At 49.3% G+C, this 12,560-nt stretch overlaps 1 protein-coding gene across 1 annotated transcript; it reads left to right on the forward strand.

The window, feature by feature from the left end:
- Positions 1–3,755: 3,755 nt before the first annotated feature.
- mmp23bb (matrix metallopeptidase 23bb) lies at positions 3,756–11,244 on the forward strand. The gene is made up of 8 exons (XM_088914581.1): positions 3,756–3,890; positions 6,677–6,819; positions 7,229–7,365; positions 8,354–8,521; positions 9,611–9,775; positions 9,871–9,981; positions 10,488–10,614; positions 10,803–11,244. The coding sequence occupies exons 1-8, from the start codon at positions 3,756–3,758 to the stop codon at positions 10,990–10,992; spliced, it is 1,176 nt and encodes a 391-aa protein (XP_088770707.1). The 3' UTR covers positions 10,993–11,244.
- Positions 11,245–12,560: the final 1,316 nt, after the last annotated feature.

A 12,560-nucleotide genomic window follows, 5' to 3' on the forward strand; every position in this document is an offset into this window, starting at 1 on the left:
ACTCTAGTGTGCTTTCATTTGTATTTTATTTTGCAGATGTTTTTCCTTTGATGCAGATGATAGGAAAATATAGTTCTGTCTGTGTGTCTGTCGTTGCATGAGTCTCGGAATTGATGTATTTAGGACCTATCTGAAATGGGGGTGCCGGCCAGTGATGGTTCACATCCATTATGGGTTTTCTATTTGGCCTCTGTTTCATGCACTAGGTTTGAAAGGGTGAAGACTGGTGTGAATGTGCTGTCAGTTCTCTGCACCAAACCTGTCCAGCCCTGGTCCTGGAAATCCACAAGCTCTTCCATACTAGCTCTAAATCACTAAACTCAATCATGTGCTCTTAGTACAGTAACATGAGGCAGGAGTTGCTGGTCAATTCTGAGTGATGGTTTCTCTAGACCCACAGCTACTATTGCTGAGCCTCAGCCTCAGCCTCCTTTGACTCTTCTCAAACTGCACAGGTTCCTTTTAGCTTTGGTTGCTTTTGTATGGAAGTGATTGGTTTTCCATGAAACTTCCACAAACGTTTGCCATTACATTGTACCATGTACAGTATAAATTGTACATGTGTGTAGAAATGGAGTGGATCGTCTTCTCATGATTAGTTCACCATCTAGGCAATTTTTTACACTGCATTTTTAATGTGATTAAAACAAGTTGAATATATTATCGGCAATACATTTTATTACATGAAGCTTGAAGCACACACGCACTAACAGGTCATGCACATTCCTCCTGCTCCTCAGGGCTTTCTGAGCACAGACCTAAACTAGGGATTTGCAAGCCCATTTCCTATTCCAGCTTAGTTCCTGGTCGCAAAGTTTCTTGAGTCTGAAATCTGAGATGAAGAAAGGTCTGTTTAATCGAAGGGCTCGTTCTGTTGAGGCTGAGCTGTGAGACTGGAGTTCCATACTGTGAAGGGCGTCTCAGTTTCCGCAGGCAGCTGTCGGCTCTGGGCGGCTCTTCTCTGTGTCTCTCCTGCTGGCCTGCGTTGCCAGCGGCACTGCAGCCTCTCCTCACCCACGCTGGGCTAAGGGCACCTGGTCTCCGCTCACATGCTGGGAGAACCGGAGGAGTGACCTGGTAGCCAGGGAAGTGTGATCTGGCAAGGAGCCCCAGTCACGGGACATTCAGGGCCCCCCAATCCAAATACAGTCCTCCACAGTGGGGGGAGGGCAGCTGGGGTAATCTCCCTGACAGAGGGGTGGGCACTGAGGCGAAGGTGTGCTGCTCTTGTTCCACTTGCAAAAGGGAAAGAGAACTTACTCAGTTCAGTTTATTGGTCACATGCAATGAAATGCTTATTTGCACATATGCTCCAATAAAAGACATTAAAGGAATCACCAAAAACAAACACAGAACAGCAGCAACGGCAACAAGTCAAATAACATACAGCTTTAAAAAAAAAGTCAGACAAGCAGTTTGAGGAAAAAAAAACATCAGTGTGCGCCAGTGGTAGGGGTAGAGTTAATCTGACAGCTTGTGGGAAGAAACTGGCGGGCTCTTTATGCTCGGTTTCACCTGCGGGGCCTCTTGATAGGTTTGCTCTTACAGCAACTTACAGAAGACAGAAAGCCTCGTATCTTTCAGTTCATCAAGAGCAGTGCGAGACGGGTCCAGCCGCAGGTCTGACAGGGAACAGACTGAAAAGGCTGACCTGCAGAGTCCACCGGGTCGAGCCGCAGGCTCACGCGTCTTCGGTGTTGCAGGCTGGGCTGGTCGTGCCAGTGAACGAACTGAACTTGAGCTCACACCTCAGTAACAGTGAGTAAGAGCCCCGTGCCCTGGTCCCCTGGGTGAGCAGCCACACAGCTGGAGCCTGTTATCGTCACTCAGCTGATGACGTACAGAGAAGAGAAGGCACATAGGGACAGGGAGGCAGGGAGACTGGGAATGGTGAGAGACAAGAGACCGGGAGGCAGACACTGGGAATGCTGGGAGAGAGTGACTCTAATAGAGAGTAAGAAAGTATCCTGCCTGTTGTAGTCTGTCCAAGGGGAAGAAAATCACAGCCCAAAACTACAAATTAGAGATGAAAACGGAAACCACATCCACTTTGCCTCAACTGACGAATATTTGCACGTCTTCATGTACTTGTGAAAAAATGTGTTATAAATTGCAAGTGTTTATGGATGGCCAGCAGGTTAAAATAAGCAGACTTACACACCCCCTTAGCTGGAAAGTCAGTGTTGTATTATGGTGTTTTGCATTCAGATGAAATTCTAGGTTTTCCTAGATTAACATCGCTAATTTTAATCACTGAGTGAACTCAGTGCAGACATCACATACCTTGACAAAATCAAGACAGCCAAAAATATCCCTACTAGTGTTGTACAGGAACACTGAAAATATCTCCTACCATCGGGACTCCACTGCGCTCTCTGTTTAATCCTAAAATGCAGGATAATGACTTAAGTGGCATGTAGACTGTTAAGTTTCTATGAAAAATTAGCACCATTTTTAGCAGCAAAGGGAGTGTTGCTTTTGACATGGGTGAGGAGATGGGGGTGAGAGTTCAAGAGAACAAGTGAGCAGTTTCAACATATGTTAGGAATAGCTTCCTTTTCCAAGGAAAATAAGAACATCTGGAGTCCTGTTCTATGGAATCCAGATGTATCAAACCTAGATCCCACATGCTGAGTGTGCTCGGGGCTATACCATCACATTGTGGGGAGGGGTCAGCAAAGGACTGCCCTCTTCAAAGCAGCGAGCAATGAACTGAGCAGAACTGGACTCACCTATAGGAGAAAGTGGACTTTCCCATGTCCTGCAGGGGCTGGCCTTTACTGCCTGGGAAACCTGTCGAAAAATAGCTCATGTAAGGCAGATGAGCAAAAATTGCTTCCTCTCATCCTTCACATTGTAGTTTGTCAAGTTCAACTTTTGTGGAATACCTAGTGTACTTTATCACCTCCTGTATGTATACACAAGTTTGTTTGCGCTTCTAGGAAGGTGTGGGAGAGAGAGTTTACGTTTCTCTGGACACATGTTACTATCTCAAATAAACAATACTTGAGATGTCCCCACAAAAAAACAGCTCCTAATTGACAAAAAGGGTTAGGACATCCATTATTCATTCTCTTTTCAAATGTAAAAAGTGCCCCAAACTTTTTTTTTCCACGTCTGGCAGAGAACTAGAGTGAAGTTGCCCCAGAGACAGAAGCGCAGGGGCGCGCGTGCTTGCGCGTGAGTGTCTTTAATGAGGACCGCTCCCGGGAGCAGGGCGGGAGGGCGCTCCGCCGTTACCAGGGCGACAGACTCGGCCGCCCGCGGACGCGAGCTTGAGACGCCGCCAGCGAGGAGGCCCGGTGGCTGCGGGCGGGGAGGCGAGCGGGAGGGAGGAATGTAGAGGCGGAGAGAGAAACTCGAGCCGCCCAGGGAGGTGTGGAGGGGGGGGACTTTCGCTGCTCTCCCCCGCAGATGTTGGTGTCCGGTTGTTCAGCGCTGCTGTTCTGAGGACACCGCACAGAGGCACCGCTGCCTGGCTCTGACACTTCAGCCAGCTCGGGTGTCCCAGCGCTTTCCACAGTGAGCCGAGCTCGCAGAAGACACATTCCTACACACACAGGTATGGTAGCTCCGAGACTGCCGATTGTTTTGTAATTGTAGGACTGGTGGTGATAAAAACAGTGTGGGTGTAATTATGGACTTGCTTGTTGATGGTTATTTCATTTCATTCTGATTGTCTCATGTGTAGTGCTGTGGGGGCTGCACAGCAGTGGCTCTCCGGTGGGCCTAGCCGGGCTGGTCCTGTCACAGCGATGCCGCGGTGTGTGTGGACGGGCCGGAGACGGGCCGGGCTGTCTGGACCAGCGGGTCTTGGGGTGCTGGTGGCAGGGCTGGTGATGACAGCGCTCGGCGGGGCAGCAGGGTACCCAAGCTGGAGGGCAGAGATGGTGAGTGAGTGGCTTCAGACTGGACACAGCACACATGTCCAAACACTTTAGTTCAACATAATACCGTATCAGTGCTTCTAAAGTCAATTCACCTTGGATAGGGGAGGTCATTGGTTTGGAGCAGCCTGTTTCAGACCCCCACAACCCTTTGTGTAACAAGCTGCCTCCTGTTTTCAGCTTTAAATGCGCTTTCCCTTGGTCTCCACGTGAACTGCTGTACGTGTTTCACTGTTAATTCTGAAGAAGCGGTCTGGTCTGTGCCTTGGAGGGTATTGAGTACTTGAATTTGTTCCCTCCGAGTCCTGCTTGTTCAAGACGAAGAAGATTCAGTTCAGTGTGGGGCACTCCTTTGAGCTCAGGGGTGTGTCTGGTCACTCTTTTCTGGACTGATTCCTGAGCAATAATACACGATTATCAAACTGAGGTCTTCGTACTAGTGCATTAAATAACACTCCCCAAATTCCCCAAAAGCATCCGCATATTGTTTAGAATAGATGTAATTAATTGAAATAAACACCTCTGCCTTTTACAAACACAGCAGTTTCAGGCTGAGTTTCCCATTTTATATTATTACAGTTTATATTTTAGCTGCTTGCGTGTAACACTTTGCAAATGTCTACATCAAATGTCGTTTGGTAAATAACTTTAATCCTTAATTCTCTCTTAATGTTATTATTCATAATGATATTATAAATAATAACAGCATGGAGCAGTCGCCCAGTACTCCTGAGCAGTCACTCAGACGCAGGCTTCACAGCTTCTGAGCAGTGATGGTTTCTGAGCAGGCAGACAGACCTGGGGAGCTGTGCTTCAGTAGAATGAGACCGAGCAGAAGGTTAGTGTGGTCTGCCACCTGTAGTTACAGCCGCCATCCACTAGAGGCCGCTAGATTGTGTAATATTGGCAAAGAGTCATACTTGAGGTGGAGTGGTCAAATGGTGAAGAGTTAGGAAAAACTAGTGAGTAGAATTACATTTGCTCCGACTACTAGCATGGTGTGGGGATAAAAAGGATAACTCAGGACAACAGGAACAGGGATTGTGTCTGGATTCATTAATTGCAGCTGTTTCAAAGACAGCTCAGCTGGCTTAAAAAAATTGTCTTCAAAGCTGCAACTTTTACAGCATGTTGGAGCCACTGCAGGAGACAGACACAGAATTCAAGTTTTTAGCAGCTTATATACAAGGAAATAAGTTACATTTCTCAGCACAGATAAGGGGATAAGGCACGTATCCAGCAACTTTCCATCTTATTTGAGCTTGGTTCTCTGACGAGTGATTTCATACCCATGAACACTTGTTTCTGCTTGTTCCTACCATCCTCCTTTATTCGTTTTCCAATGATTCATTTTGACCGCACTGTTCAGTTTAACCCTCTGACTGCTCTACCTTCCTGAAACCCTTCAATGGTGTTAGTAGCTGTTCAGGCGATGGAAGGGAAAGCCTGGTTCTTAACTGAAAAGATTTTTTGCTGAATGAAGTCTCAGGTCCACGGGGGGGGGGTTTAATGTGCTCAGGGCGGCTTTCTCGGGCAGCCTTGACCCACATGACCTTTGCCCCAGTGCAAAACTGCAGTTTTCACCCTCCAGCCCAGCACGCTAATAATAGCCAAAGGAATACTCTACCGCCATTAAAGTCATTGTGTAGAAAATACAGAGCATCCTCACACTCTCCACGACCGCAGCTAAGTCAGTAATAAAGAGTGTGGCACTCCTCTCTGCCACGGCAGGTGTGTGCAGCCCTTCAGAGCGAGGGGGGGGGGGGGGGGGGGCAGGAGAACAGACGGGACAAGGAGAGGTGAGCTCTTCAGAGAGGGAGGGGTGGGAGAGGGGAGCCCTGCTCTTCTCGCAGCTGGGTGACAGATACTTATGCAGGGTTGTGAAGCGGAGTGCAGGGCCCAGGCTGCAGATGAAGAGCTGGGAAGAGATGGGCCTCTCCCTTCTGGAGCCAGTCTGGCACAATCCACAGCTCATTGTGCAGTACTGATAATGCACTGTATGGTATTGTAGTGTTCTGCACTGTAAGACGTTGTATTGCAGTGCACACTGTACTGTACTGTGTTACACTGTCCTATGTTGAATTACACTGTCACAGAGCATTGTGTTCTACTGTACTGCAGTAAACTGCTGTTTTACTCTATGTGCTACACAATACTGTATTTGAACAAGTACTGTAAAGGTTTATTCAATGCTGACAAGAGAAGAAAAAAAAACACGTTTTGGCTGTGGTTTTTCAGGTGTCAGCTTGAAGGCTCCTGACAACCGAAGAAGGCTCCACAGCCAGAATTTTGTGTTTCTTTTCTTCTTTTTTCAGCATTGAATAAATCTTTGCTTGTTCCTTTGCAGTCTACGTATGCTGAAACAGCTACCTTCTTGTTTATACTGCATTGCCAGTGCACATCCTTTTCCTGCAGATTTGCAGAGCTCTGTCATGTACACTCAGCAGCTGTGACATAGAGACACCTCCTTGCAGCACAAGTTGGAACTCAAATCGGAGCAGGTACAAACACAGCAGTAGCTGGCAGCCGATGGTTGGACATCTGCCCTTTGTTTCCAGAGTATTGACCCTCTCTGAGCTGTAAGAGCATCTTCTAGAGCCTCCTCACCCTGGAAGGTGCCACAGCCTGGCCAGAGTAGCATCTTCTCACTTCGCCTGGGAAAAGACTCACACTCTTCCTCTCTCCACTTCCCCTGTCATCCTCTGTGACTCACCCTCCCCCTTATGCCCCTTTCCTGCCACCCTCTCACCCTCGGCTTCTCCTCCCTCCCTCCCACGCTGCGTGAGCAGGAATCGGGCCTGTCAGCCCTCCGGCAGTCCTACGTCATTCCTGGAACCCGGGGCCAGCTGGCTGAGGTCCTGGGGGTGCGATCCAGACGCTACGCCATCAACCCCATGGGCCACAAGTGGGAGCACTTCAACATCACTTACAAGTGAGAGCCCGTGAACAGAGGGAGGTCTTCCAGATGGGAGTGAGTGGTGGGTAGGGGGGTGGGCCTTGGCACAGTAGTCTCTTGGCACAGGGACTTTGGATCCTGGCCCAGGCTGCCAGCCTCTGATTCCCTCTTCTCTCCAAAACAATGAAAAGCCTCAGCCCCTGTTTGCATGGCATGTTTACGCAGTTTTGCCAAAGCACTGGGATGAGCAGGTCCTGTGTAGTGTAAGCAGGGCAGGATGAAATACAGGGTGAAATCTGTGTTGATGTTAATCCCAGAGGGGTTGGCAGTCTCTGAGAGTCCTGTGACGCCTGCCTGGAGAGGCGGCAGGTGGCAGGGAAGAGGGTGGGACAGGGACAGAGGGCAGGGAGACTCCTAACGCTGTTTCCCTGTGTCCGGGAGTCAGGATCACCCAGTTCCCCAGCACGCTGTACCGAGAGGACACGCGGCGTGCCATCAGCATCGCTTTCAACATGTGGAGCGCCGTGTCCCCCCTCAGCTTCATGGAGGTCCCTGCGGACAGCCCTGCAGACATTCGCATCGGTGAGGCCCAGGGGAGAGGTCAGGACTGCACATCCAGCTCCCTGAGCTCCTGGCCTGCAGGGGGAGGACGAGGAGAAGGACACAGGACACGGAAAGGGGGATGTGTGACCCCTGTGTGTTAGTGTTTGTGTGTGTGACTCGTGTGTGTTAGTGTTTATGTGTGTGTGACCCCTGTGTGTTAGTGTGTATGTGTGTGTGACCAGTGTGTATGACGTCTGTGTGTTAGCATTTATGTGTCTGTGACTCATGTATGTTAGTGTGTATATGTGTGTGACCCCTGTGTGTTAGTAGTGTTTATGTGTGTATGGCCCCTTGTCATGTCATGTCATTCACCAAACCTCTTTATACCATACGGTGTTGTGGGAAGCTGGAGCCTACCCAGCAAGCAACGGGCGCAAAGCAGGGTACACCCTGGACAGGGTGCCAGTCCATCGCAGGGCAAGTGCAAGCCAATCATACATGGGGACAATTTGGAGGCCACAGTAAAGGCCGAGGAGGAAGATTTGGCCTGGACACTGGGATGACTCCCTGCTCTTATCGAGAAATGTCCCGGGATCTTTAATGACCACTGAGACTCAGGACTTCGGTTTAACATATCAACCGAAAGACGGCGCCCAATACAATATAGTGTCCCTGCCACTATACTGGGTATTACGACCCACAGAGACTTCAGGGTGGGCGCCCCCCGCTGGTCCCACTAACACCACTTCCAGCTACAGGAGGTCTCCCATCCAGGTACTGACCAGGCTCAACCCTGCTTAGCTTCAGTGGGTAGACAGTTGAGAGCTGCAGGGTGATATGGCTGCTGGCCTTGACCCCTGTGTGTTAGTGCATATATGTGTGTACGTATGTGTGAGACCCCATATGTGTTAATTGGTGTGTTTTATGTGTGTGACCCTTGTGTGTGTTAGTGTATACGTGAATTATGTGTGTGTTAGTTAATGTGTATATGTGTGTGTGACCAATATGTGTGTTTCCTGTGTGGCAGGCTTCTACACATTCAACCACACGGACTGCTGGACCTCACCTCTGCACCCCTGTTTTGACGGGCTGAACGGGGAGTTGGCACATGCCTTCCTGCCGCCCCGTGGGGAGATCCACTTTGACAACCACGAGTTCTGGGTGCTGGGCAGGTCTCGCTTCAGCTGGAAACAGGGTACCCTACACCCCCACACTGCCTGCCTCGCTCCCTCTCTGTCCTTGTCTCCCCTCCCTGCCTGTCTCCGTATCTCTCTCCACTCTCCCTCTGTCTGTCAACTTCAAACTCAAAGCACTTTGTTGTCCTGACCAGTGAGTTACAGTGTTGCCAAAGCAATACCAGTTAGCAGAACATTTACACACATTTACAACAAAAACATGACAATGGGAGCATAGCTTGCGCTCTCTGGACAGCCAGGTTTTCCAATGTCCAGTTACTGTGGCCAGGCAGTGGTCACTGAGCTTGTCCTCTCTGGACAGTCAGGTCAGCCTGTCTCCAATTTCTATGGCCCAGGCCGTGGTCACCCAGGCTGTCCATTCTGGCTGGCCAGGTCGGTCTGTGTTCAGTTTTGTGGCCACTGAGCACTGGCTGGGCTCATAGTGTCTCAGAATTGACCTGCTTGTGTGTGTGTGCTGCACTGGACTGGCTCTCCATTGAGGATGCAGTTCTCACTCACACCCTCTGATTTTGGGAAGGGCTCATGGATGCTCTGACCCTCAGTGGGAAAAGTGACTTTCTGATAATGGACAAATAGACAATAATAAAGCTCAATATCTCAATATCAGCTCTTTTTATGAAGTCCTTTTAAATCATACATCTAAATCATGATTTAGATGCACTCTGCTCAGTTCTAAAACTGCCATTTATGAGCCCCAGACTGGTTAGATGAAGCTCTATTGCTCAGCACAGCTGGCTGGATTGTATAGGAACGAAGTAAAGTCATGTTTATTAGAACTGGAAATGTGACACAGATGTCTTTTTGGCTCACAAAGAACTTTCCACTTTCAAACAGTCCCTGCGTCTGCGCTCACAGACTGCACTTAACAAACAGCTGGCAGCACAATGCCTGTGCTTTGTCCCTAAATACCAACAACATAAATACCATAACAGTCGAAGTGATCTGTCACTGTCTGAGCAGGCATTAATAATAATAAGCTGACATCAAACTCACGAGCTGTGAAATACTCACGTACTGTATCAGTGGGCGTGAGCTCTCGACTGTCAGAAACGTGGCAGGATGACCCGACTCCTGCTTGTGCTGCGCAGGGGTGTGGCTGAACGACCTGGTGCAGGTGGCCGCCCATGAGATTGGCCACGCCCTGGGGCTCTGGCACTCCCGCCAGCCGCAGGCGCTCATGCACCCCAACGCCACGTACACCGGCCAGCGCACCATCTCCCGCGACGACGTCTGGGGCATCCAGCGGCTTTACGGTAACCCGGGGCCTTCTGGGGCTCGGAGGGACTGGTGCAGGGGGTGGGTTTCCTGAGCTGGTTCTCACTGGGCGTGGGTGTCTCCCTCCCTCCAGGCTGCATGGACAAGAGGCGCCTGTGTGACCCCTGGGCCCGGGTGGGTTTCTGTGAGAGGAGGAGGGGCTTCATGCAGAAGTACTGCCCCCAGCGCTGCGACCTCTGCCATGGTGAGGGGCCCAGCATTACTGTGCTCCAGTGGACACTCTGCTCTAACCAGTGGACACTGTGCTCCAGTGGACACTCTGCTCTAACCAGTGGCTCTGTGCTCCAGTGGACACTCTGCTTTAACCAGTGGACACTGTGCTCCAGTGGACACTCTGCTCTAACCAGTGGCTCTGTGCTCCAGTGGACACTCTGCTCTTACCAGTGGCTCTGTGCTCCAGTGGACACTCTGCTCTAACAAGTGGCTCTGTGCTCCAGTGGACACTCTGCTCTTACCAGTGGCTCTGTGCTCCAGTGGACACTCTGCTCTAACAAGTGGCTCTGTGCTCCAGTGGTCACTGTGCTCCAGTAGACACTCTGTTGTATCTAGTGGGCTCTGTGCTCCAGTGGGCTCTTTGCTCCAGTGGATATCCTGAAATTCTACGGTAGCATCATATTTTCTCAGTCCTCCTCACAGCCCCTCTTCCCCTCCCTGCTCTTTCTGGCTACTTGATTTATCTGCCTGTTACAGAGCCCCCACCAGTGGACACCACAACGGCATCCCCTGCCTCCAAAATCAAGACCAAGCTGGTGCCCCGGGGCAAGATTGTAAACTTCCGCTGTGGCAACAAGGCAAGCAGAGTGCCCCCTAAAGTCAGGTATGGGCATAACACGCCACATATGATACACACATCACACTACACTAAGTTGCATTCTAAGTGCTTGAAATGTCCATCAGTTAGTGATGGCTTATGAACAACAGCTTACAGCTGGCAAAACATGAAACAGCTCAAACTCCTTTGCTGTGCTACAGGAATCTGATCAATTTCTGGATTTCTCTCTCTAGCTGGTATAAGGATGGGGAGCTGCTGTCTTCCTCTGTCCCAGGCTACATCTCCATGAAGAACCACGAACTGCGTATTGTTGCTAACGAGTTTAACGAGGGCCAGTACACCTGCCGTATCCTGCGCCAGGGTACCATCATCACAGCGAACTCCTGGATAATCCGACTGAAGCCGGAAGAGCTTAGCAGCTGAGAGAGAGAGGCTGCACAGCAACAGCCTTTCCACAGAGGCGGTGCGCAGAGAGGCTGCAGTCCAAGCACTGGACACACCTGGACTCAGCTGAACTGGGCTTTTGTCACAAATGCATCTTGGTGGGTTGGCAAAGGACTTTGGCAGCACCCAGGACACAATGAGATGAAAAGAGACAGGAGAACCTCACACAAGCCTCCTGGGTCTGCACCAGCGATAACACAACGTGATTCTGGCTTTCCTCTGTTGGTCAGTTTATAATTACGCCCCAGGTCATAGGTTATAGCTTGTTACAACTTATACCACCATCTGGTGCTCAAATGAACAACAACTTGTAGAGGACAGGGTCCATGCATTCTGAATAAAATATACCTGCACTGTTTCCATGTAGTGTCTCTGTCTATTGTTGTACATTGGGAGACTAGTCTCAGGATTTTCTGCTTTTCATTCTACATTCTGTAACACAATGAATCAGGGCCAGCAGGGGGCGCTCACCCAGCGGCCCATGTGGGTCCTAATGCCCCAGTATAGTGACGGGGACACTATACCGTAAACAGGTACCGTCCTTCGGATGAGACGTAAAACCGAGGTCCTGACTTTCTGTGGTCATTAAAAATCCCGGGGCGTTTCTTGAACAGAGTAGGGGTGCAGCCCCGGCGTCCTGGCCAAATTTCCCATTGGCCCTTACCAATCATGGCCTCCTAACAATCCCCATCTATTAATTGGCTTCATTACTCTGCTCTCCTCCCCACTGATAGCTGGTGTGTGGTGAGCGTTCTGGCGCACTATGGCTGTCGTCGATCATCCAGGTGAGGCTGCACACTGGTGGTGGTGGAGGGGAGTCCCCATTACCTGTAAAGCGCTTTGAGTGGAGTGTTCAGAAGAGCGCTATATAAGTTTAATCAATTATTAATTATTATTATTATTATTATTACTACTGTACTTTCATATTAATGTGATCTTTCACTGCTGATTGAAGACACCTGTAACTCCTGTAGGATTGTTAGTACAGTTCCAGAGGTCCCCACGCTGTAAAGAGGAACAGCAGTGAGGAGTTACATGTACCTCAGCCCCTGCGGAGAGAGGAGTGTGCCATACTGGGCAGGTGGAGACAGGAAGGAGATATTTTTTCAGCTAAACAATTAGAATAGATAAAGGATGTGAGAGTTGCGGTGAGATTCAAATCAGAACTTCCTCCAGTAGATCGTAAACCTGAATTTTAATTCATTAAAGTCGTTCATATGTCCTCTGGCCAAGAAAACGCTGTGTCTTTAAATAGCTTAGTTTTTGGGAGTTGTAGTCCAGAGTTTCAAGTTGAAGACTACAAGTCCTAGCAAGCTGGTCAGCTGTGCATTTAGTAGTAACGTCACAGGCAGAGGCATCAGTGGGAGTTGTAGTTGTAGTTTATAAATTTGATCAATGTTTAGAAAGCATTCAGAGAATTGTATTCTATATTAAGATAATTTTGAATTCATTTTTAAATATGCTAGTGATTAACATTATCCAAAGCCGAAATACGTTACAATTAAATTTTATTTAAACTGGTTCTTAAGGCATAAAAACTACGATTC

This window comes from Atractosteus spatula, chromosome 4, assembly GCF_055471065.1.
Source record: "Atractosteus spatula isolate fAtrSpa1 chromosome 4, fAtrSpa1.hap1, whole genome shotgun sequence".
Classification (NCBI taxonomy): Eukaryota; Metazoa; Chordata; class Actinopteri; order Semionotiformes; family Lepisosteidae; genus Atractosteus; species Atractosteus spatula.